Source organism: Polyergus mexicanus, unplaced genomic scaffold (assembly GCF_030449975.1).
Source record: "Polyergus mexicanus isolate NDT 795.1 unplaced genomic scaffold, iyPolMexi1.0 SCAF_16, whole genome shotgun sequence".
Taxonomy (NCBI): domain Eukaryota; kingdom Metazoa; phylum Arthropoda; class Insecta; order Hymenoptera; family Formicidae; genus Polyergus; species Polyergus mexicanus.
In genome coordinates, this window is record NW_027223336.1 from 4,896,737 (window position 1) to 4,922,430 (window position 25,694).

At 43.0% G+C, this 25,694-nt stretch overlaps 3 protein-coding genes across 3 annotated transcripts; 1 reads left to right on the top strand and 2 right to left on the bottom strand.

Moving 5' to 3' along the window:
- Nucleotides 1–15,870: 15,870 nt before the first annotated feature.
- LOC138940345 (stromelysin-1-like) lies at nucleotides 15,871–17,280 on the bottom strand. Its single transcript, XM_070309171.1, has one exon. The coding sequence runs from the start codon at nucleotides 17,278–17,280 to the stop codon at nucleotides 15,871–15,873; it is 1,410 nt and encodes a 469-aa protein (XP_070165272.1).
- Nucleotides 17,281–20,039: 2,759 nt separating this feature from the next.
- On the bottom strand, nucleotides 20,040–21,172 carry LOC138940346 (uncharacterized). The gene is made up of 2 exons (XM_070309173.1): nucleotides 20,552–21,172; nucleotides 20,040–20,447 (listed from the first exon to the last, which is right to left on the bottom strand). The coding sequence occupies exons 1-2, from the start codon at nucleotides 21,170–21,172 to the stop codon at nucleotides 20,040–20,042; spliced, it is 1,029 nt and encodes a 342-aa protein (XP_070165274.1).
- A 2,221-nt stretch (nucleotides 21,173–23,393) lies between these two features.
- On the top strand, nucleotides 23,394–24,197 carry LOC138940347 (tropomyosin-like). The gene has a single exon (XM_070309174.1). It carries the CDS (start codon nucleotides 23,394–23,396, stop codon nucleotides 24,195–24,197), a length of 804 nt encoding a protein of 267 aa, XP_070165275.1.
- The last annotated feature ends 1,497 nt before the right edge of the window (nucleotides 24,198–25,694 follow it).

The following is a 25,694-nucleotide window of genomic DNA, read 5'->3' on the forward strand; positions in this document are numbered from 1 at the left end:
GCGAGAAAGAACAAACGAGAAAGAACGAGCGACGATGTACGCGACAATGGGGGGGGCAACCGCAGCAGCAACACTCATTCGACGATCGATCGAGGCTAACCGAGCGAGACCGAGAAGATAGCGCGGAATACGCTAAAAAAGCTAAAAAGGACAATGGGTAAGACTATCAAACGTTTATTCGAATTAATAATTCACTAGCGCCGTTTCTCTCATCGCTCGCATCTATTTTTAGACGAGATCGCGATCGGACGCCAAGACGCGACACAGACGTCTCGGTCGCGCGACCGCTCAGAATCTTAGGAAGACGCTATCCATTGACCAAAACAGCGTATAAACATCTGGAAGTCAGCGTTAACATCAACCGACCCTCTTTCGTCGAAATCGTCCTCGGAGATTGTCACGGCAAGGAGATCTCGCTAACGCCGGATACTGGAAGGAACTGCTCGATCTACGATCCACGCTTCTGTCGCACTTTCGCTCCGACGAGCGCGACGAGGCGCGCCCTCCGGCGCCGATATACATCGGACAGTTGACGCTACGATTCGGCAAACTCAACAATCTCCGAATACTCCGTCTCGAAACGCCCAAGGTTCGTCTGGCCGTTTCAAAAAGCACCGTCGTAACTATATTAAATCTGGAAATTTGCGTCAACTGCATCGTTGCATCTTTAAGCGATTTAACCACGCGTGTGGACAACAAGCTGACTCGTTTCCTCGACATCGCAGCAGGCGCTCGCGATACGGCGCTTATTCCCGCGATGATACGCGAGAGCGATAACTTCGACCGCAACGATCTAATCGATTGCGAGCTGCAGGCTCTGCTCTTCGGGGAATCGTGATACGCTTACCCGCGTACTCGTATTATCGTATTATCGTATTATTAATATATTAGAAATATTGTAAAAGAAAAACAATAAAAACACTTCTCCTCTTTCGCTAGAACGACAATGTCTCTTTATTCCACGACCTTTCGAAGATCTGCCGTCTCGCTAGAGCGATAAGCGCGCTCGTATCGCCGCTAACGCGCGCCGCGAGAAGAGGAGAGCGATGAGGGACGCCCCTCTATTCGCTCGACCGCCCTCCGACGATCCCCCGTCCCCCTCGACGCCGGGCGCCCGGCGTCCGCTCGCGGATCGCGCGCTAGAAGCGTCGCGCGCGTCCCTAAAGAATCGCGATAGCGGATCGCGCGCTAGAAGCGGCGTGCGTCCCTGAAGAACGAGTCGCGTCAAGGTCGAATCGGGCAGGAACCGCGACCTCCCGATCGACCCGAGCGCCATCTCTCGAGCACTCTCGGCGACTCGTACCCCGCTTCCCCCCTCGCCCAACGTACCCCCCCGCCCCTCCGACCCGAGCTTCCCCCCCGCGGGCGCCGGCAAACTGCTCGGACACATATCTCTGTCTCTCTCTCTCTCTCCAACGGTACCTCTCTCTCGCACTCATCGCAAAAGTGAGCTAGAAGCAATCTTACTATCCTACTTAGAAAAAAAAAGAAAATTGTTTTTAAGAAAATTATTCACAATGTATTTTTTTAAACAATTATTTGTTTTTTTTTGGCACTAATTAATTTGTCTTATTATTCTGTACATAGAAGTATTAATACGGTAAAATTATCGAAAACTGAATATTTTACGAAATATTTTATTTTTTATATCAAAATATGTCAGATTAAAATATAAAATAACTCAAAAAGTACTTAATGAAAAAATACTTTATTATAGTGTTTTGGAAAGCTCTCGATGTCAGCTACAAGAATACTAAATAAAAAATGGGGGTTTCCATTTAAGATTTTAAAGTTGACCTTCACATGACCTTACGCTTGCTCGCTCGTTCGGTAGTTGCTCTCCTGGTCCGCTCTCTGCCGTAGGTCGGCCCCTGGTGATCGAGGCGGCAGCGGTCGTGAAGGCGAACCTGTCGGAGTGCTGTCTGCCAGTTTTCAGCCGCTCTAGGCCGATGTCAAAAGAGTCGTGCTCACGTATCTAATGCTTGCGCTCTCGAAAGCGTGAGCAGACCAGCAGACTGCCTGCCTTGTCGTTTCGCTACCTTATATACCGTTGTTGATGGTATTCTAATAGTGAGATTTCGGTCTTCTCAAGTCGCCGCCTTGCGGTTAGGTATTTGATTACCTGAGCTGTTGTGCACGTGCTTATCGCGTGTTCTTCTTCCTGCGCGTGGCACGTGATTAGCGCGTGGTCCTTCGTCCTGCGCGCGACTCGTGCTTAGCGCGTGGTCCTTGTGCGCGCGGCACGTGATTAGAGCGTGGACCTTTATGTCTCGTGAGTATTTCGCGCGCCTTATAAGGCATGCGCTTATACTCGGTCGTGGATTATCCGCCACAATATATATATATATATATATATATATATATATATATATATATATATATATTGTGGCGGATAATCCACCACCGAGGAGCATGATATATATCATGCTCCTCATATTCGTTTACACGTTCATTCACGCTGCTCTCTCTCTCCCATCCCCTCCCGCCCCCCTTTTTCTTCCTCTTTCCCTCTTTCCCTGCCTCCCTCCCTCTGTTGTGCTTCCAGAGAAGCACGGTAGTTGGGATTGTTTGCCGGAAGTAATTTAGAAATTCGGGCTCTGCCCGAGAACTGTATTGGCTTTATTTAAATAATTCTGACACCCCTTTGAATTTAAATAAATATATAAATATCTGTTAGTAGTATATCTAGGCCGATTCTAACTCAGGTCCTCTGAGGGGGGGTGAGGGACGAGAGGAAACCGGCGCGGGGGGGGGTATGACGTCACTGGGGATATGACGTTACTAGGGATATGACGTCACGGGGGGGGTTATGACGTCACGCGGGGGATCGCGGCAGAACGGTAGGCGCGGGGGCCGCGGCGGAACGGTTGGCGCGGGGTCCGCGGTGAAGAGGAAACGCGAAGGTACGATGCCGCGAGTAGGTGTGACAGAGATAGCGCTAGGCGTCCGCAATGCGTAAGAGAGGGATAGCGCGAGGCGGTGCGAGACAGAGAGCATACGCGAGGCGGTGCGAGAAGGATAGCGCGAGGCGATCACAGACACGAGGGAGAAGGATAGCGTCCGCATTGGTGTTGGAAAAGGATGACGTTCGCGGGAGAAAGAGATAAAGAGAGAGAGATAGCGCGAGGCATGCATGCATGCGTAGGAAAAGGAAAGAAGAAAGCACATAAATAATCGACATATTTATTTAATATAATAATAATATTTATTCAATGTATTTATTTAATAATTGTGTGTATAATACAATGTGTGTGTGTGTGTGTTAAAATAATAATAATAATAATAAAAATAATAATAATAATAATAATAATAAAAATAATAAAATAAAAATATAAAAATAATAAAATAAAATTATAATAATAGAAATATAAAAATATAAAATATGTATAATAGGGCGGCGCTCCTTCTGAAACAGAAAAACTGTGAATAGGTGCGAGAGGGATAGCGTGAGGAGTTCGTATGAGCGTGGGAGAGGGATAACGTTCGCATGGATGTGGCAAAAGGATAGCGTTCGTAAGATGGTGGGTATGAGGGAAATAGTGCGAGGCGACCGCATGCACGCATGTGGGAGAAGGACAGCGCAAGGCGTTCGCATGGATGTGGGTAAAGGATAGCACGATACGCCCCATGTGAGCGTAAAAAAAGGATAGTGGACGAATATGAGAGAGAGAAAGAGAGAAAGAGAGATAGCGCGGGGCATGCATGAGTAGGAAGAGGAAAAGAGAAGGCGCTGAAATAATCCGATATATTTTAAAATATAATTTTATTTAAAAAAATGTGTATATTTATATATATATATACAAATGCGTGCGCGTGTGTGCGCTCGCGTGTATGTATGTGTGTGTGTGAGTGTGTGTTTAAAAAAATAATAAAAAGTAATTAAAATGATAATAAAAATAAAAATACAAAAATATAAAAATATAAAAAATATATATATATGACGATATTCCTGATGAAACAAAAAAATTAAAGTCTTATTAATAAATCTATTTGTTAATATTATAAAATTTTTAAAAATGGATACTTACATTATCCCCCTGGAGCCGCAAGCTCTTCCTCCCAATCCTCCTCCCATTCTTCCTCCTCCTCCTCCTCCTAATTTTCATTCACCTCCTCCAACATTTCTTCTTCCGGCTCCCAATTCTCCTCTTTTTTATATGATTCGAGGCCGAAAAAAGGTCGCAAAAAAATGTCCTCGAACTGCGATGGGTGCACACATGCACACTCGCTAGCTTCGCGAGTATCGCCCCACAAATTGGCGTGCGCCCACCGCATTTCTCCGCGGATCCATCGCATGTACTGCCGATGGATAATGTCAATTTGTACGAACTGAAATATATTATTGATTAACAAATATCACACATAATGTCGCACACACATGTCAAAACACTGAACACTACTTACCAGATTAAGGCGAAACATTTTCATTCACTCTTCCGGAAGATATAACCTAACCCAAACCTATTTCTTATTTAAAACAAAAATTTGGTGTGGATTACGTCGTATAACTTAAATCAAATTTTGGTGTCCAAATGAACGGTGTCCAAACGAACGGTGGGCAAATAACGATGTCCAAACGAACGGTGTCCAAATGAACGGTGCGCGTCTTTCTGTGTCCAAACGAACGGTGTTCAAATGAACAGTGTCCAAGTGAGCGGTGTCCAAGTAAACGATGCGTATTTTCTTACGTGTCCAGAAGCTACTGTATCCAAATGCGCTGTGTCCAATTGAACCGTGTGCACAATCTCGTGTCCATTTGTAACGTGTCCATTTGCACCGTGTCCAATTGTACTGTGTCCAAGTGAAGGCCACTCGACGCTGCTATCTAACATCACGAACTGAAATTTAATACTCGCCTACTGGGATAAGAAAGAAGAAAAGGAAGAATAAAAGAGAACAAAAATATATTTTAGCAATAGTTTTTTCTAAATAATATTTGCATGAATCTTTAATAATTCGTCCACCAATTGAATATTTTAAATTTGTAGAGCACAATTTTTTTAAAATGTTTTTTATAGCGCTCAGTATTAGTAACATCCACACGCGGGAGAACTGCGACACAACCGGTAAGCGAGGGGTCTGCAGAAGGGGAGGGGAACCGTAGTGAAATCGGTAAGCGAAGGGTCCGCGAGATTGTGTGAGAAGGATATCATTCATAAATCGGTGCGACAAGGATAGCGTTCGTAAGACGGTGGGTAATTAATACGTCCGCGCGATATTAGCAACTTTCTCAAACTATCTAATAACATTTTCTTCTTCTTTTCCTGAAAAAAGTGGGAATAAATTTCTGGATACATTTATACTTTGCCAAATGTTGAAAAAGCCGTTGCCGTTTCTCAATGTTTTATGCATATCATATGCATTTTGACAGAGCATGTTTGCAGTTGACAATAGAAACAGAGAATAGAAAAAGGATAGCGCGAAGTACGGGTATGGGAGAAGGATAGCGCGATGTATCGCGTTCGTATAGGAGAAGGATAGCGCGAGGTATGGCATTCATGAGTTGGAAAAGATAGGCAGCAATCGTAGCAGCATAGGAGACCGCGGAAAGGGTGAGCGGATGAAGGAAGGACTTATGAAATAAATAATATATCTAACAATAATAATAATAAATACAATTTTTATCCATTTATTGTGTGTGTCTGTGTGTGTGTGTGTGTGCGCGCGCGCGTTCGTGCGTGCGTGCGTGCGTGTTTGTGTAAAGTAAAAGATAATCTCTGTCGTTACTGAATATGTCGTCACAGAAGTTTAATCATGATAAATTATCAAAAACGGCATTTGCTAAATATAATGCAAACGGTTTTGTGACGAAAAATTATTGTATCATACGATATCGAACGTGAATTCTTGGAATAATAAATTTTATTTTGATAACGACGATAAGGAAATTACGATCCCTCAGTATTTAATATTCTTGAGTGAAATATTAAATTATATAATTGAAAGAAATACACTAAATTTTTCTGATTTAATAAATTTTCTTAAATTAAATTAACCATACCTGACTTTTCTTCGATAAAATTTTATAATATTCTTCAAAAGAAAATATTTACAGGTAAGAGAATCTATGAATCTATGTAAAGTAAGAAACAATGTATTGAACGGCTTTGAACGGCTATCGAACGGTTATCGAACGGTTATTGAACGACTATCGAACGGCTATCGAACGATTATCGAACGGTTATTGAACGACTATCGAACGGCTTTGAACGGCTTTTGAACGGCTTTGAACAACTATCGAACGGCTTTGAACGACTATTGAACAGCTATCAAACGGCTTTGAACGACTATCGAACGACTTTGAACAGCTATGGAACGGCCATTGAACGGCTTTGAACGGCTATCGAATGACTATTGAACGGCTTTGAACGGCTATCAAACGGCCATTGAACGGCTATCGAACAACTATTGAACGACAAAACAATTATTTATACACCATTCAAATATTTAAAGTCTATGTCCATGTACTGAAATGTAACATCTATATTTTAATTAACTAGCTGACGCCGCTATCTAACGTCACGTACAGAAATTTAATACTCGCGTACTGGGATAAGAAAGAGGAAAAGGGAAGAATAAAAGAGAATGAAATATATTTAATAGTTTATTCTAAATAATGTTTGGATGAATCTTTATGATGATTCGTCCACAGAAGAAAGATATATAAAGAATATACGTGGAGAAATTATCTCATTATTGCAAATTATGTCTCGATCAAATATGTCGCAAAAGACCTCTGAAAAACAGCTGCTCGTGGAAGAATTGCATGCTCCAGCGAGAAAAAATTTCCCACGTAGACGTTTTATAGTACGCGGATCCGACGATCTGTGGCAGGCGAACGTGGTCGAGATGCGTCCATATGCATTATTTAACAAAGGCTACAACTACATACTCACAGTTATCGATGTGTTGAGCAAGTATGCGTGGGCTGTACCGCTCAAGAGTAAGAGTGGAAACGAGACGGCTGATGCTATCGCAAAGATAATTCGAGACGATGGAAGATGTCCGAAAAATTTTCAAACCGACAGAGGAAAAGAATTTTACAACGCAAATGTACAGAAACTCGTGAAGAAACACAGCATTAATCATTATTCAACGTACTCTATCATGAAAGCCTCGGTCGTGGAACAATTCAACCGAACGTTAAAAAGCAATATGTGGAAAATGTTTACGTTTAATGGAAATTACAAGTGGATCGACGCGTTGTCCCGGCTCGTTAGAGAGTACAATGCGCGAAAACATCGCACTATCGGCATGAGACCTATCGATGTTACCCCCGCGATCGCCAATAAACTTTTAAATACGGTATACAGCAATGTAAAGATTGCGGCATCGGCAAGATTCAAAGTAAGCGATCCGGTACGCGTGAGTAAATTCAAGACCATTTTTGACAAAGGTTATACGCCAAATTGGTCGACCGAAGTGTTTAAGATCGTTAAAGTGCAGAAAACTAATTCCGTGACCTATGTACTCAAAGATTCGCGCGGAAATCCCGTCGCCGGCAGATTTTACGAATACGAGTTACAACGCGTTGCTAATCCCGACATACATCTCGTGGAAAAGGTAATACGCAAAAAGGGCGACGAGGTTTATGTGAAATGGCTGGGATTTGATGCAACGCACAATTCTTGGATACATAAAAATAATATATTATAAATATATTAACAATAATACATAATATTCAAGATATTTTACAAATATAAACAAAATTGTAAACTTTATAAAATATACATATATAATTTTAATTTACAATAAATATACGTAATTTTTTATTTACAATAAATATACATGATTTTTATTTACAACGATATTTTGTAATGTCCCCACGGTAGCGTGTCGGTGGTTTCGGGTACGATATACCGCTTGTCGTCGTACGGACTTAGAGCAATTTTTGTCTCGCGAATAGTGTATACTTCGTGTAATTTAGATCTTATACAAGACTGCTGACCAGTGATGCCAGAAACAGGTCCCGCGGCTCACGGCTCAGCAATGGAGGGGATAACGCACACAAGCGCGAACCGCATACATGTGCGCTCTGCGGTTCGGCTAGCTTCGGAGAGTAGAAAAGAATAGACATATGTTTTCCGTCTTCTTCTCACTTTCTACCGAGCTGGCAACGAAGGCAATGTTGATCGCTTGGCTTATTACATACGACAGCGTTAAATGCTTTTCCGAGTCGTGAACTTTTTATTATGTATACAGGGTGTCCCATTTTAATCTCTTCAGGCAAATATCTCAAAAACCAAGCTCGGAAGAGAAAAATGTTTCAGACAAAAGTTGTTTGATTTCGAGGGGGCCATAAGATGGTGACAATGATTTGACCTTGGAAAATCATTTGAAGGTCATGTTAAAGTCAACTTTAAAATCTTAAACCGAAATCCCTATTTTTTATTTATTCTTGTAGCTGACATCGAAAGCTTTCCAAAACATTATAATAAAGTATTTTTTTATTAAGTACTTTTTGAGTTATTTTATATAAAAAATAAAATATCTCGTAACATATTTAGTTTTTGATAATCTCACTGTAATACTTCTATGTACAGAATAATGAGACAAATCAATTAGTATAAAAAAAATTGTTTTTAAGAAAATTATGTATAATGTATTTTTTTAAACAATTATTTGTTTTTTTGGCACTAATTAATTTGTGTTATTATTCTGAACATAGAAGTATTACGATAAAATGATCGAAAACTGAATATTTTACGAAATATTTTATTTTTTATATCAAAATATGTCAGAATAAAATATAAAATAACTCAAAAAGTACTTAATGAAAAAATACTTTATTATAGTGTTTTGGAAAGCTCTCGATGTCAGCTACAAGAATACTAAATAAAAAATAGGGGTTTCCATTTAAGATTTTAAAGTTGACCTTCACATGACTTTCACATGATTTTCCAAGGTCAAACCAATGGTACCATCTTATGGCCCCCTCGAAACCAAACAACTTTTGTCTGAAACATTTTTCAGAAATGAATTTCAGAAATTCATTTTGTGTTCTTCCAATGACCTGGCGTATATAACGATATCGTCGAGGTAGACGAAAAGTTCATTTCCCATAATCCTGTGAGCACGTTATCCATTAAACGTTGGAAAGTCGCAGGTGCGTTTTTAAGTCCGAAAGGCATTCGTTGGTATTCGTAATGTCCATATGGAGTAGAGAAAGCTGTTTTCGCTTGATCTTCAGCAGCCATGGGTATCTGATGAAATCCTTGGGCGAGATTAAAAATAGAAAAATATTTCGCGCTTCCCAACTGGTCTAATATTTCCGAAATATTAGGCAGTGGGTATGCATCTCCGATCGTTTTTTCATTCAGTTTCCTGAAGTCAATTACCATTCGCCACTTTTTCTGTCCGTCGGCCGCGGACTTCTTCGGAACGATCCATAAGGGAGCGTTGTATGGTGAAGTTGATGGTACAATAATTTCATCAGTTAACAATTTAGTTACTTGCCTATCTATTTCCTCCTTATGGATAGGTGGATACCTGTACTGTTTTACATGTATAGATATATTGTCTGTAGTAGGTATAAAATGTTGGACAAAGGTAGTGAACTTAAGATTTTCTCCTGGGAGATGAAAACAGTCAGCATGCTCTCTGAGTATATTTTTTACTTGTTCTGCTTCCTCTTCATTTAAATGCTCTGTATTTATGAGAGCTTGAAGCCGTTGTACGCGGCTAGAGATTACATCTGAATTTTCAGAAGGGACCCTTGGGTCTGGAGATATAATAAATGTGTCAGTTGTTAAAGACGTGTTTGAAGATTTCCCTGTATTGGTGAGCTCCTCATGGCTTATAGATTTAGAAAAGGTTGAAGATTTCCCATAGTTGGTGAGCTCTCCTTGGCTCTTGGAGTTAGAAGGCGAAGATTTCCCATAGTCGGAGAGCCCTTCGTTGCTCATAGGAGACTCTGTCAGATTCCCGGTAGCGAGAAGTTGATCGTTGGTTGAAGCACAAAACTCCTCGGAGTTCAAAGAAGAAAGTGAAGATTTCCCAGTGTTGGTGAGCTCTCCTTGGCTCTTAGATTTAGTAGATGAAGATTTCCCATTGTTGGCGAGCTCTTCATTGCTCATAAAATCAGGAGTACCCTGATGGTATTCTTCAGAATCACCTAGTATGATATAATCTTCCAAGGGCATTGGGTACACCTCGATCGTGTAATTATACTCTGTCAAATTATAGGCTTTGATTTGCCCTTTCCCTCGGGAATTTTTGACGAGAGCTTCCCCCAAAAATAAGCCTTTTACTGGCTCATTACGAGGAACGTATCCTTCCCTCTTCTCTGGATTTGTGATATTGAAAGTGATATCAACCACCGATCGCGCGAGTATTGTAATATCTTTGTTTTTGAAGAAAGGGACTTGAATATCTTCGAATGCCAAGCATCCTCGTTTATAATCGACAATGGCATTATTATATTTTAAGAAATTAGTACCTATTATGCCATCTGCGGGTATGCCAAAATCGTCCTTAACGATGTAGAATTTAATTTTCTTCCCCATAATATTTCGATAGTGGTTGAGCCCAGTGTTTTTATCGGTTTCTTCGCGATACCTTTTAATTGGAGTGTATCTTTATTATTTATATGGACGTTCTTTAATATTCCCAGTTTTATTAAATTCACGGAAGATCCCGAGTCTACCATGAAGAAACAGTACCTTTTAAATTTTTCAGAAGTAATTGCTACTTTAGGTTGGTACGTTTCTTGGCCCAGATTCGCTATCCCTATACTAACTTCTTTACTTTCAAAGTTGTTAGTTGATTCGACGGCCGGCGCTGGGTCGTTATAAAATTTTGATGAATTTTCTAAAGAGGACGAGCCCTGATTCTCATTTCTTATGTTCAGGTCTGGCTCGTCGAGGGTTTTGGTTGTATTGTGATGGAGCGCGCGGTTGCTTGGGCCGGTTCCCTGGTCGCGCTTACCGTCGGGCGGCCCTCCGCGTTTCCCGATGGTTGAACTGCGTTTCTGAATGCTAGTTTCCGACATTCGGAAACTCTATGCCCTGGGGCCTTGCAGTAATTGCATACGGTTGGTGAATTTGGTCCGGGTTGTCCGGATATTAAAGGTCTAATTCAACCCAATAAACAAGACGGTATATTATACGTTTAAATTAAGTATTTACGAGGTATCTAAATATAATAGATTCAACTTATATCAATTCCGTATAATTTTAGTTGTGATGTCCGGTTAATATACGTTGTCATAAACTACATTTATTCGTATTTTTAATGCTTATTCTCCAACCAATTAAAATCGTATTTGATAAACGGATAAATTATGTTTTACGAATACATAATTTTTACGAATAACGAGTATATATATATATAAACGTATTGCAATGACTGTTTAAAATACGTTGTCTTTATTATCCTTTCAAGCAATTTTTATTTTTAAATGAATATATTATATACGATTATATAGCTACAACACAATAATAATAAATAATAAGATTTTAGTGCAAAGAAGATAATATATATCACTTGAATATAAAATAAAATAGTAACAAATAAAAATCGTAATTTATTTTCTTTTATTTTTTTAGAATATGCGTTACATAATTAATAAAAAGATTAGTATTTATAATAATAAAACAGAATATATTTATTTATTATATAATAGAGTTATTTCAAGTTATTGTTAGTAATCATAATAATAAGAAAATTAGTTTCCTGCTCTTCAGTTTTTCCTTGCGTTTGCATTGTACATGTGACGACTTTTGGCCAACTTTAGCCACGATTGTATGGCATCTTTAATGCACTGATTAAAAGAATTGTTTTTCTTAAATTGTATTTGAGCAGCATATGTAAAAAATAAAAATTTGTATATACTAAAAATATGTATTTTAAATAGTAATAAACAAAGATTACATTAAAAAACAAATTTTGATCAACTTTGTATTTCTCAACAAATAATGGGTGTTTCTTGTAGGGCTTTTCTTACACTAAACAAAAATATGCTTTTCAAAAAATTCCATAATCCTTCAATTTTCATGAACTCCGCTTTGAATTTTTTTATGTAATAACACAAATTCGTAATATATGTAATAATTATAAGAAATTTAAATATTTTTTTATAATATATAAAAATTATTGTAAAATGTCAAAAAACTAGTATTGCAATTTTGTAAAAAGTTATTGTGACAGAAGAAAGAAAGAATATAGCAATTGATTTATAAAAGATAAATAGTTTGTAACAGTGTTATTATATGAACTTGTTTCAATGTCCAATCTGATGTCCAATTGAAAAGATTGTATTATATATACCTGTGATAACTTCACGTAATTTTGTGGTTTTGAAACTTCTTTTCTTCTGCCCTTTCCAGTTGTAGGTCATCGCTAATTCGTTTGTGATTACGAATTTTAGCATATTCATTACGCTGGCTCTTTGGTCAGTTCCGCCAATCGTGGAAAGACGTCCTTTCTATGAAAAATCATGATTGCCACATTAGTCAAGTTTAAATGTTTTCAAATTACAGAAGTAGATGTGATTATCAACACGGTAGTGTCTCGCGCCAAGTCACATAAAGCAAAGATCGCGTGCAGCAACGGCGAGACGCATCGTGTATCTATACGCGACTCAGTCAATTGAGAGTATCTGAGATTATCATAATTTTAAACCGTACCAGATAGGTGTAAGCAGGGACGGGTATTTCATGATCCCCAGCATCTACTGTTTTTTTAAATAGCAGTTCTTTCAATTTTTTGAAATCATCATCGCTTTTCAGCGGTAACTCCGGCAATCCGTCCGGTTTCGATGTTGGATTTAAAAATGTCGACATAGTTTGTAATAATCGACTTATACAGGCATTGTTCTGCTCAGATAAAATCGTTATCTTTTCCATTCGCTCTACCACATATTTTTGAAATTGTTGTTGAGACATTGTCCTTGCACCTACTTCCAGTCTTGACGATGTATGCTGTTAAATTCAACGTCAATGTTTTGTGTATTCTTTGATGACGAACCTATAAAATAATATCAGATCGTAATTTAGAATAAATATTTTATCTGTAATGAAATATATATTTTATATATACCTAACTCTATCTACATAATCGAAAGTGATATCCTTTACTATTGGTTTTATTGTTTCTACAGAAAAATAAAAAAGAAAGATAAAGACTTAATTATTATGATTTCTATTATACAATATCAATTTCTACATTTATTAAAATAATGATATTCTGATACGTTTTTTATAAAAAAATATTGCTAGCCTACGCAAGTTATTCGTAAAATTGATTGGATTTATTATAAATGTATGCGTTATAAGACCATTATCATGATAATTTTCATCATTCTCAGCACTAGAAATATCACTGTCGTCAGTGTATAACATATATGCATCATCCATGTTATTCGAGTTTAATTCTGTGAGCATTAATGTGGAAGGGGATTCATTAGTGGCATTTACTGTATCTACATCGGTAATACCTTCATTATTTCCAATTGCATATATGTATAGCGTATAGGTGATAAATTTTGCGTATTTGTAGAAGTAAAATTAGAGTCATTTGCTTGTGTACACGAGGACAATAATATGTTTTGTACTGCATTATTTATCCTTCGACGTAACTGTCGATTACTCAGAAGCTTTGTATTCTCACACATTTTTTAAATGATTTATGTAACGATTGAAAACATTGAACAACAATAATATAATATTGAATATAAAATTTGATATTTTTTTTATATAACATTCACATGTCTATTGTAACGTAAACAATTCTTAAAATACCTGTAACAAAATACATAAAATGTAAATATTTTCTATATATTTCTTATATAAAATGTTAAAAATATCTATACATAAATCTGATTAACACATAATAATAAATATATGTATAATAACATATAAATGAATTTTTTAAATACACGGTGTATTTGAGAAAACAGAAATATAAAAATATAAAATTTATCCGAGATATACTGAGAGAGTCTGTTCTATTTGTTTAAATTTGAAATTTCCTGTGTAATTGATTGAATTGTTAATATTAAATTAATTAAATAATAAGTTGAAAATTAGCCACAATGAAAAGCGCTATGAGTAGGATAGTAAGGCCGGTTTTGGCTCAGTTTGTTGTGAGTGTGAGAGTGTGAGAGTGTGAGAGAGAGGGTACCGTTGGGGAGGAAGAGAGAGAGATAGTTTTGGAGCAGTTTGTAGGCGCCCGAGGGATGGAGATCGGGCTGGGCGGGTGTATGGGGGGGTAAGTAGGGTGAGAGGGGAAGCGCGGCCGGGGGGAGCGGTGGGTACGAGTCGCCGAGAGCGCTCGAGAGATGGCGTTCGGGGGGTGGCGGTTCCTCCCGATTCGACCTTGACGCGACTCGTTCTTTAGAGGGGCGCGCCGCTTCTAGCGCGCGATCCGCTGTCGCCATTCTTTAGGGGCGCGCGCCGCTTCTAGCGCGCGATCCGCTGTCGCGATTCTTTAGGGACGCGCGCGACGCTTCTAGCGCGCGATCCGCGAGCGGACGGCGGGCGCTCGGCGTCGAGGGGGCGGGGGATCGTCGGTGGGCGGTCGAGCGGACGGAGGGGCGTCCCTCGTCGCTCTCCTCTTCTCGAGGCGCGCGTTAGCGGCGATACGAGCGCGCTTGCCGCTTTAGCGAGATGGCGAATCTTCGAAAGGTCGTGAAATAAAGAGACATCGTCGTTCTAACGAAAGAGGAGAAGTGTCTTTATTGTTTTCTTTTACAATATTTTTAATATATTAATAATACGATAATACGAGTAAGCGTATCATGATTCCCCGAAGAGCAGAGCCTGCAGCTCGCAATCGATTAGATCGTTGCGGTCGAAGTTATCGCTCTCGCATATCATCGCGGGAATAAGCGCTTTATCGCGAGCGCCTGCCGCGATGTCGAGGAAACGAGTCAGCTTGTTGTCCACGCGCACGGTTAAACCGCTTAAAGATGCAACGATGCGGTTGACGCAAAGTTCCAGATTTAATATAGTTACGACAATGTTCTTCAATACGGCTAGACGAATTTTAGGCGATTCGAGACGAAGTATTCGGAGATTGTTGAGTTTGCCGAATCGTAGCGTCAACTGTCCGATGTGTATCGGCGTCGGGCGCGCCTCGTCGCGCTCGTCGGAGCGAAAGTGCGACAGAAGCGTGGGTCGTAGATCGAGCAGTTCCGTCCACGTATCCGGCGCTAGCGAGATCTCTTTGCCGTGACAATCTCCAAGGACGATTTCGACGAAAGAGGGTCGGCTGACGTTAATGCTGATTTCCAGATGTTTATATGCGGTTTTGGTCAATGGATAGCGTCTTCCTAAGATTCTGAGCGGTCGCGCGACCGAGACGTCTGTGTCGCGTCTTGGCGTCCGATCGCGATCTCGTCTAAAAATAGATGCGAGCGATGAGAGAAACGGTGCTAGCGAATTATTAGTTCAAATAAATGTTTGATAGTCTTACCCCATTGTCCATTTTAGCTTTTTTAGCGTATTCCGCGCTATCTTCGCGGTCTCGCTCGGTTATCCTCGATCGATCGTCGAATGAGTGTTGCTGCTGCGTTTGTCCCACCATTGTCGCGTACATCGTCTTGTTTGTTTTTTCTCGTTCTTTCTCGTTTGTTCTTTCTCGCGCGTTAGCTTCGGTGTTCTCCGTCAATAATGAAGCGCTTAACGGATGGACGGTCTTTATGTACTCGCGTAGAGATCGCTTCTTCCCCTTTCGCGCGTTTTCTCTTATATATTCTATTTTTAAAAATAAAGGTAGGGTCGCTCTAGTCGTTCTCATCGTCAATCCTCTCTCTCTCGGTCGCGTCGCCGAGGCGATAAACGCGACTAAGGAGATCGCGCAATTGCCTTAACAGTCCATCCGTAGGACACTCGATGCCGAGCGCGCGTAGATCGAAAGGACCCGCCGAGGTTACGAATGCGAATTTGTGAATTCGTTGAAGGCGTAGAACTGACGTTTGGCGAAGAAATATAGATTACCATCGATGTATCGGAAAGCCGACGTTATCGCGGACGGAATTCCGGGAAATATATATTTTAATGGAGCGTGTCTAACGACTATCATGTGACACTCGTCGATTTCCGCGACTTTATCATCGTCGTATATAGCATAGGTTCGTCCCGTGTGCGTATTTATCGCTGCGTTGATTTTAATGTTTCGGGGAAGTCCGATATCGTGGAGATATCTCGGCCAACCCGATTTTAGTTTAAGACTGGGATATTCCGCGAGGTAGATCGAATCGTTCGCGAATAGCGCGAGATCGCCCGAGGGTCTTCGATACGCGGCGGATAGACGCGTGAAATTCGCCGGTAGAAACGTCGCGTAATCCGTGAGCGTCATGGGTCTACCGTAACGTTTCTCGGTCATGTCAACCGACCATACGTTGCGGCGATTAGCTATATATAATCGATGATTCATTATCAGCGCGGCGTCCACGCGCCGCAATGCGCAAAGATCCGCGCGCGCTGGGTCGGTCGACGCGACGTTCGTCGTCGCGGGCGCCGCGGTGGTCGCGGGAGTCGCCGTCGGATAATTTCCATCATCGTGAGATCCGTACAGATTCTGTATAGCGAGAATGTCTTCTATGCTCAGCTTAACTGGAAATTGATTCTCGATGTCGGGTATATACGGGAACATTATAGAGTCATTGCGCATGCTGTGCTGTAGACCCAATGCGTGGCCGATCTCGTGCGTTAGCGTTTGTAGCAGGTGATGCGTGTCGGGAGGATTCTTGTTTAGATACACGTGCCACGGTTCGGAATCGTCGACGTGTATCTCCGATGTGAAGTCGGTCGTTCCAGAGGGAAAGAACGCGTGAGCTAGGGCTCCTCCCGGACCGTCGAAGGCCGCCGGGCAAATACCGACGTTCCGACGATTCGCGTAAGTGTGCGCGCCCGTTCGATACGATATCAATATATCGGGACGTAACGGGTCGCGCGTGAAAGTTAGCGACGAGTTCGCCGCCCATAACGCGAACGCCGTTTCGGCCGTTCGCGAGATTTCTTCGCTAGCCACCTGAAAATTCCACGCGAGATGCGTCTTCGGCCATTTTCGCGCGATCGGGCTATACGCGCGATCGGGAATGTCCGCGAGACCGGATCGCGGTTTGCGCATAAGGTGAAGCGTAACGGCGTCTAACGCGCCGTTTCCCGATAATTGATAGTATTCTTGAAACAGCGATAGCGCGCGACGCAGAGACGTCGCGTTATCGGACGACAGCGATCCTCCATCGTCATTTAGAAAACCGTACGCGCGCAGGAAACGGAGCGCCTCGATCCTCTCCGAGTCGAAGGGCGCGGCGACCGTCGCGGCGACGAGCATCGTCGCTAGGGCGAGAAGAGAGCCGTCTTCGCGTTAGTCATCGCGCGAAGCGTGGAAGACGCGGTAAACTATCGAGAGACGTCGAGCGCGATTGATTCGCGCGTTCCGCGAGACGTCTATTTTTATCGTCGACGAATAACGTGGGTGGGGGAGAGGGAAACGCGCTTCTTTCGACATCGAGCGTTCGGAATGCGCGTTATCTAGCGGACGCTCGAGTTCCTCTTTTGTTATTTCTATTTTTATTATTCGTTTGTCCTCTAAGAAGGACACTCGATGAGCGATTAAAGATATCCCTTCCAACGATGCGCGTTATCTAACGGATGTTTTTTGTTATTTCTATTTTATTATTCGTTTGTCCTCTAAGAAGGACACTCGATGAGCGAGTAGAGATACCCCCTTCCGGCGACGGAGCGGTCGCAGAAGGAAGATGCGGCGCGATCGATAAATCGTACCGCGACATCCGCGCGTCGATTTTTATAAAACGCGAGATCGTTTCGAGAAGCGTCAAAGTATTCTCGCTCGCGAGATAACGAAGCGCGAAACGGTGGAGCGCGAAGTGGCGAGAGTTAAAATCGGTCGCGAACTGTTCGATATGGAACGAATCGAACAGATAATTAACGCGGCCGATTATATTAATGTAAACGGAGATTTAATCGCGATAAAGTCCTATGTTCTGGGAGACCTCGCCACGGATTTGCGCGCGGAGGCGCAAGGTGTTATCGAGAGTAGTACGGATTCGTTTAGACTCGCCTTTCAGTTGAACGAAGACGTAGATATTGCGCGTTTAATGTAAGTATTCGATCGGAATTATAATAAATTATAATGTTTTAATAACGTTTTACTTTTACTAACTTTTACTTTTACTAACTTTTACTTTTGTATTTTAGACAAGAAATAGAGGGCTGTATAAGAACGGCGCGAGAATCGCTCTACGATTTAATAACTAGAACGAGGACTATGTTCGCACAAGCGCAAAGCGTTCATAGCGCATTGCGCGACGCTCGCCGACGCGACGTCGCGCGAGCTACCGAACGGTTTAACTTAATCAGTCGGCTTCACGAGCGCGAGCGCGACTTCGCCATCTCCGAGTTAATCGGTCCGCTTCGCGAGAGCGAGCGCGACTTCGCCGTTCCCGAGGTTAGGCGAGTCGTCGCATCGCCGATCGACAAGGAGTCCGAATCGCGACCGATCGGCGAGGAGCCCGAATCGCGGTTGATGGAGGACGAGGCCGAACCGGCAACGATCAACGAGGGTGAATCGCGGGCGGGTGTACGATTGGCGAACTACGAGCCCGAATCGCAACCGTTCGACACGGAGTAATTTTACGCGTTAATGAAGCGCATTTGTAAGATATGATTTTTACGAATAAACGCTATACGTTAAGCGAAGCGTCGATTCTTTACACTTCTCTTTCCTTCTCCCGCATCCTCTCGTTCTCGCGCTTCTCGTAGTAATCATCTGTGTCCACATTAAGTTTGTATTTTGGTGACAAAACTTACTGACATAACCTGACAGCAAATTGACGGCAAGAACCGAGCAAAGCTTGATATAACTTGACGTCAAATTGATGGCAAAAATCGAGCAAAATCTGCGCAAGACAATCTGACAACAGAGTGTCAGCAAAAATCAAACAAATTCTGCAGGTTTTGGCCATTCATATAAAATAGTATATTTAAATAGATTTAAAGTCTCTATAATTAAGTTTGTTACGCGACCGCGATAAAGGACGCGACCGCGATAAAGAAAAAACGCGGTTCGTTCGTATAACGTGTATTTTGCGTATTTTGCAACAGTATAACTAATACATTCATGATTAAATTTATAGATTATATAATTGACTCGATACATTATATATAAATTTTAAAATATAATTAATTTGATATATTATATATAAATTTTAAAATATAATTAATTTGATACATTATATATAAAACTTAAATTTATAGATTAAATATACAATAATATAATATACAATAATGTAATATACAATAATGTAATATACAATAATGTAATATAATTTATAATATAATTTATAATATAAAATCAATCGCGCATATCGCGCATATCGCGCAAACGATCGCGCCGCTCGAACCACCAATCGTGCAGTTTGCACGCGTTCTCTAACGCGCAATTTTTCGCGTGATATCCGCAGCGAAAGGCTCGCGAAGCGTTCAGAGTCTCCAGACGTTCGATGTCTTCGTAATCGATAGTCTCGACGGAGACGGCTATGTCGCGATCGTCGGCGACGTTTCCTAAAATCTCGATTAGCCACTTCTTCTTCTCGTGACCTTTGACATAGATCTGCACCGTCGAATCGGGGCTAGATCCTCGACATACGGCGTCTCGAACGAGTCTTTTCATCGATCCGTAATTCGTGTGTCCATCGTTCCACTTTAGCTGGTGATGATTTGATATCAGCCAACACGCTCGCGATTTTTCCGCTCTCGTGAGCAGATCCCACGACATCGGTGGGCGAAAGATGTGATGCGTCAATTCCACGCCATTTCTTAACACGGCTATTTCTTTCGCGACGAATTTTTCGTTAACTACGAAATCTTGAAGATCGACGAAGATCGGCGCGTCCATCGTGGTTGTTAGCGATACTTGAAGTGTTTCCTTTTAGATTTTTTTCTAAGCGCTTTATTCTTTCTCCGTACTTTTTCGAGTATCGTCGCGCTTACACGATTCTGCGCACAACGTTAGTGAGCGGATTGTACTCTACCACTCGATCGTGAATGATAAGACAGTAGGCTGTGGTGTTAGAGGGGATGTTCTCCTTGCAGTCGAACTCTATGCGAACGTCCACAGTGGCGCTCTTGATCGTTCTGTCGAAAACAGTCGATGACTACGAGCGGGCCGTGAGTTAAAAATTTATTTAAATTTAAGAGCGCTTCGTCGTTGTCGCATCCGTAGTACGTTTTTCGAAATTTCGAATACATATCGTATAACACGGCGACTTTATGCTTATCGAAATCTAGATTCATGTCATCGTAAGGATAAAAATCGGAATTAAGATACAGTTTGACATTAGTTAGTTTGCAATCGTCGAATAAAGAAGGCTCCTCGGACAGAACGTTCTTCTTTCCAGATTGTAGCGCGAAGATAACGTATCGCGGTTTCTCGAGTTGCGTCGCCGCTTTGACAGTCCACGAATGTTTGGTCGTGCTCTGTAAAAGCGGAAACTCGTAGAGATCCCACGAACGAAAAGCGACGTTTAGGTATCGTCCGCTATCGTGCGCAATAATCTTAATTTGTTAACATCATTCAATACTATATGAGGCATTCGCCATTGTATCTTTAACAAAACGATTTTAGGTTCTTGCGTTTCGCGCGATATGACGCAATTGTTATCGTTGCGCGCTCGTATTAGAATAAGTTCGTGTCGCGCGTTGATCACAACGCGCTTGTAATCTTCGCAAAAACCTAATAGCACGTTGAGAGGTACGCAAAAGTTAAAATCCCCGATCGACGAATGAGTTGTCGCTAATAAATCCCATTCAGCGTTTTTTAATATTTTGCTTCTCTCGACCGTCAGCGACGCGTAATTCTTAATCGTGCTCGTTATTCCAACGTTTCTGTTTCGATCGATCTCCACGCCGTCGAGCTCGTCGCGAATCTCCTCGAACATAAACGCCGCGCAATTGTTCACTAGTCTCGTCACTGATGCGATTTCCTCTTGCGCGCTCGGCGCCTTCTTCGACTTGATTCTGCCCTCGACATAGAGAAAACTGTCGCAAGGCAACGTGTACAAATCCTGCTGTTGTATAGGAATTCGTATCTCGTCGCTATTCGCGAATGTAGTATTGGCGTAAGGGTTGTACGTGTGAGTCTCGATCTTGACGATGCGATCGTCGAAGATCGGCTCCCCACCGATACTTAGAATGTCGCACATTCCGCTTTTTACGAAGAAGCGGTCCTCGGCACGACGAAACCCAAAGAGCGCAGAAAAGCCGCGTTGGCGACGGTCAGTCTTTTTCCCTTCTTCCTTCTCTTTTCCGCGTTTAGAGGCGACGCGACAGCGATGACGGGCGCGTTTCTCGCGTTCGATCCGTTCACTACGAGCATCGCGCGCTTCTTTACCGTTTTCGCCGCACGTGTAGACGAATCGTGATCTCTTCGCCGCGAAAATCGATCAATTTTCCGTTTTGGTCGACAACACGCACTTTTATATCGGTAATGGTCCGCGCGATGATCGGAAGGTAAATGATCTGCGTTGGAATCTCCGACACTTTATATCCGGGTGGAACGTTAGGTGCGAATTCGTGTATAGTATGCGCGGATTTGTCGTTATGATACGCCCCTGTCGTGACGTTGCACTCTACTCGAATGAGGTTAATGGCCATAATATTTATCGGCTTATCGGACGCGTACCATTTATTCGGTTGTAACACGCGAGATGAGAAACCCAGGAGCGAACCAATATTATCGGGTTTTGTGGAATTTACTCGATACGCGCATTTAATTTAGCTTCTCATAGTGTTATCGTTACCGCGAAGCGTTATAGAATTTTCACTTTTATCGCCATTCTCATCATCTTCGAAATAGTCGTCGCCAACATCGTATATATAATCGTCATCGCTCGTTTCCGGTTCTTCGTTTTGCCGCTCTCGTTCCTCCTCTCTCGCTCGTCGTTTGTGACGAATTGCCGCTCTTAGATACGCGTTTATAGCGCTTAACTCTTAAGATCCTACCGGAATCGCGATAATCTCGTCATTATCGTGGAAGTAAAATTTATTATTCGCGGAATTTATATTCGGTATCGTATTATAAGTTTCGAAATTGGTTAAACCTAATTCGTAATCGTCGTCGTTTAAATCGAGAGGCAGAAAATAACTCGCCGCGAAAACGCTGCTTCGTCCGGAAAGAGTGAGAGTCAGCGACATGATCGGCGAGAGCGATCGAACTGCGCTCGATCGACGAATAACGGCCGATATTATAGTCGACGATTCCTCCAATCGATTCCTCGAAGAAATCGAAGACTCAATTGTCCGCAGATATTCTGATCGCGCGTCTGCTCGGAGCGACGATTGTATCGAATATTCGCGTCGCGCCCGAGATAACGCGCGAGTTCGCGCGGAGGACGAAGATCGCCGAAACCGTCGTAGTAAATCGCGTCGTCCCCTTTTTTCGCGTACGCCATCCAATGAGTACCCGGTCCGGATGCGTCGTCTAAATTCACAATGCCGCTCTCGTCGCGGCGCGAGACGATAAAACGAGACGCGATCGACGTCTCGCCCTCGACGACGAGCGTCGAGGAAAAATGGAAGGACGAAGCGCTAACTCCCGTTTGGAAAAAACCTAAGGCGAAACGAATACGCGCGCGACGACGATTGGACGCCGTCTCTACTCCATTAAACGAGTATTCCGTCGAGAGAGATCCATTCGCGCGAGACGAAACGTTCGAATCCGAGAGTCTCGAATCGCCCTCGACGCTCGAAATATCCCAAATTCCGCGAATTTCTCAAGATCGCGAGATATCGCACGATCGACTAGGACCGTTAGGGCGAAAATATATGGGGACTCTTCTCGGCGGAGAAGCGCCGAACGAGATCGATCACGTTTACGGAGTTTACATCGGCGAGAAAAGCGCGATGCTCGGCGATAAACGATTCGACGTAGATGCGAATGATTCTATATTTATAGATGAGATTAAATATATCGGTACTCCCGGTTTGTACGAATTAATCTTTATGAAAATTCCTAATAGTCTCATATATACAGAAAAGGATAAATTAACATACAGAAGTATATTGTTAACAACGAACGCTCATAGACGCGATCATGACGCTAAAAAGTCTGTTTTAGGAAATAAAGGATACAAATATAAATTCATTATCGCTCCGCTTATTCACGGCAGCGGCGCGAAAAAAACAGGCGCGGGTCGCGTACCGTCGACTATGCGTGTCACGAACAATAAAATCGATTACGTCCATTGGGACGATCCGAACGAATTAGTGGATCGTCTGCGATTGTTAGACGCTTCGCGTCGAGCTGGCAACAACGCTCACGAAAACGAGATTCTATCGATAATCGAGGAGCTTCGCGAGACAGGAGCGATCGTATAAATCGAACCGTCGCGTCGACGACCGTCGCAGTCGTACGCGGAATTCGCGATGTCCGTGAACAAATTTGGCTCATCTTTAAGAAACCGAGGCTACGACGCGAGAACCGGAAGACTACGTCCGGCTATCGAGTCTCTGCGAAATTACGTGCGCGATAACGCGCTGTGTCTAAGCTCTTCCATCGAATACGACGCGAGAGAGCGCAAGATAAAACGCTTGGCTCAACCTGAGGAGGATGCCGATGCGATAAGCAAAAGCTACGTCGAGGGGATCACATCGCAATTGAGAAAAAACGCGGACGAGGCGGGGCACGGCGTCATTCTATTGTTCACGAGACTCGCTCAGCTCTATAGCGCTCTGGGTAAACGAATAGACGTCGCGGAGAGTTTCGTTTCCGAGATAAAAACGCGTGATGACGCTCTGAGTAAACGAATAGACGCTGCGGAAAATTCCATTTCGAGAATAGAAACGAGCGCTAACGCTCTAGATAAACGGATCGATGTTTTGGATAAACGAATTAAAGGTTTAGGCGATCGAATCGGGGCCGCAAAAAATACTATATCGCTCAACGCGGCGGAGTCCTCGACGAGAAACGCGAGCGATCGTAAAATAATGTTCAATCAAGGTAAAGTAATACAGGAACTAACCCAAAAATCGCGCATCGCGGCGAATTCCGCGGCGAAATCCGAGGCGAAGATACGAGAATTGGAAAATTCAACGTCACGATTGAAGAGAGACGCGGACGAGCTATCGGGAAGAGTGAGGGAACTGGCGAAGATTAGCGGGAGCGGCGAGCCGCTCGAGAGGGAGATTCCACCCAACGTTATTCTCGAGAGAAAGAGAAGAGAATTATGAGCGTCGAAAAACGAAGACTAGTCGAGGAATTGCACGCGCCCGCGAGAAGAAACTTCCCGCGTCGTCGCGTCGCGGCGCGCGGGTACGATGATTTATGGCAAGCGGATGTGGTCGAGATGCGTCCTTACGCGAGACTCAACAAAGGCCACAACTACATACTCACCGTTATCGACGCGTTAAGCAAATACGCATGGGCTGTACCGCTTAAGAGCAAAAGCGCGAACGAGGTTACCCGAGCGTTATCTAAAATTGTACGAAACTCTAAGCGGTGTCCGAAAAATCTGCAGACCGATAAAGGAAAGGAATTCTACAATGCCGATGTGCGAAATTTCGCGAAGAAGCGCGGAATGAATCATTATTCGACGTACTCGGTGATGAAAGCGTCGATAGTCGAACGATTCAATCGTACGCTCAAAAATTCTATGTGGAAGTACTTCACGCTAAACGGAACGTACAAGTGGATCGACGAGTTACCTCGACTCGTCGAGGAATATAACGCGCGAAAACATCGCACTATATGTATGAAACCCGTCGACGTAACTCCAACGATCGCCGATAAACTTGTAAATACTATATACAGCAATATAAAGATCGCGGCTCCGGCGAAATTCAAAGTAGCCGATCCGGTACGCGTTAGCAAATTTAAGATGATCTTCGAGAAAGGCTTCACACCCAACTGGACTACAGAGATTTTTCGAATAACTAAGATACAACGGACTAATCCCGTAACGTATCTGTTGAAGGATTCGCGCGGCGAGCCGATCGCCGGAGGATTCTACGAGCACGAGTTGCTGCGCGTCGACGATCCCGACGTGTATCTCGTGGAAAAGGTGCTGCGTCAGTAGTGTATCTAGGCCGGTTCTAAGCCATGGTCCTCTGAGGGGGGTGAGGGGTGAGGGGAAACCGGAGGGGGGTATGACGTCACGGGGGAGGGGGGTGACGTCACGGGGGGGATGATGTCACGGGGTGGGAATGACGTCAGGGGGGTATGACGTCACGGGGTGGGAATGACATCGGGGGGGGGGGTGAAGTCATGGGGGTGAGTATGACATCACGGGGGTATGACATCACGGGGGTGGGAATGACGTCATGGGGTGGGAATGACATCACGCGGGGGTGACCGCGGCGGAACGGTAGGCGCGGGGTCCGCGGAGAGGGGGAGAGGACCGCGGCGGAACGGTAGCCGCGTGGTCCGCGGAGAGGGGAAGGGGGACCGCGGCGGAACGGTAGGTGCGGGGGCCGCGGGTAAGACGGAACGCGAAGGTACGATGCCGCGAGTAGGTGTGGCATTGGTGTTGGAAAAGGATGACGTTCGCGGGAGAAAGAGATAAAAAGAGATAGCGCGAGGCATGCATGTACCGATGAGATAGCGCGAGGCATGCATGTAGGAAAAGGAAAGAAGAAGGTGTAGAAATAATTGATACTTTAATTACAATTATAATAATAATAAGTTTATTTCATAATTGTGTGTATATTACAATGTGTGTGTGTGTATGT

Excerpts from the sequence above, each read along its gene's own strand:
- LOC138940345 (XM_070309171.1), bottom strand. The coding sequence starts at position 17,280 with ATGCTCGTCGCCGCGACGGTCGCCGCGCCCTTCGACTCGGAGAGGATC.
- LOC138940346 (XM_070309173.1), bottom strand. The coding sequence starts at position 21,172 with ATGTGCGACATTCTAAGTATCGGTGGGGAGCCGATCTTCGACGATCGC. Across the intron at positions 20,448-20,551 it reads AATGGCGAATGCCTCATATA|AGCACGACCAAACATTCGTG; the intron begins GTATTGAATGAT and ends CCGCTTTTACAG.
- LOC138940347 (XM_070309174.1), top strand. The coding sequence starts at position 23,394 with ATGTCCGTGAACAAATTTGGCTCATCTTTAAGAAACCGAGGCTACGAC.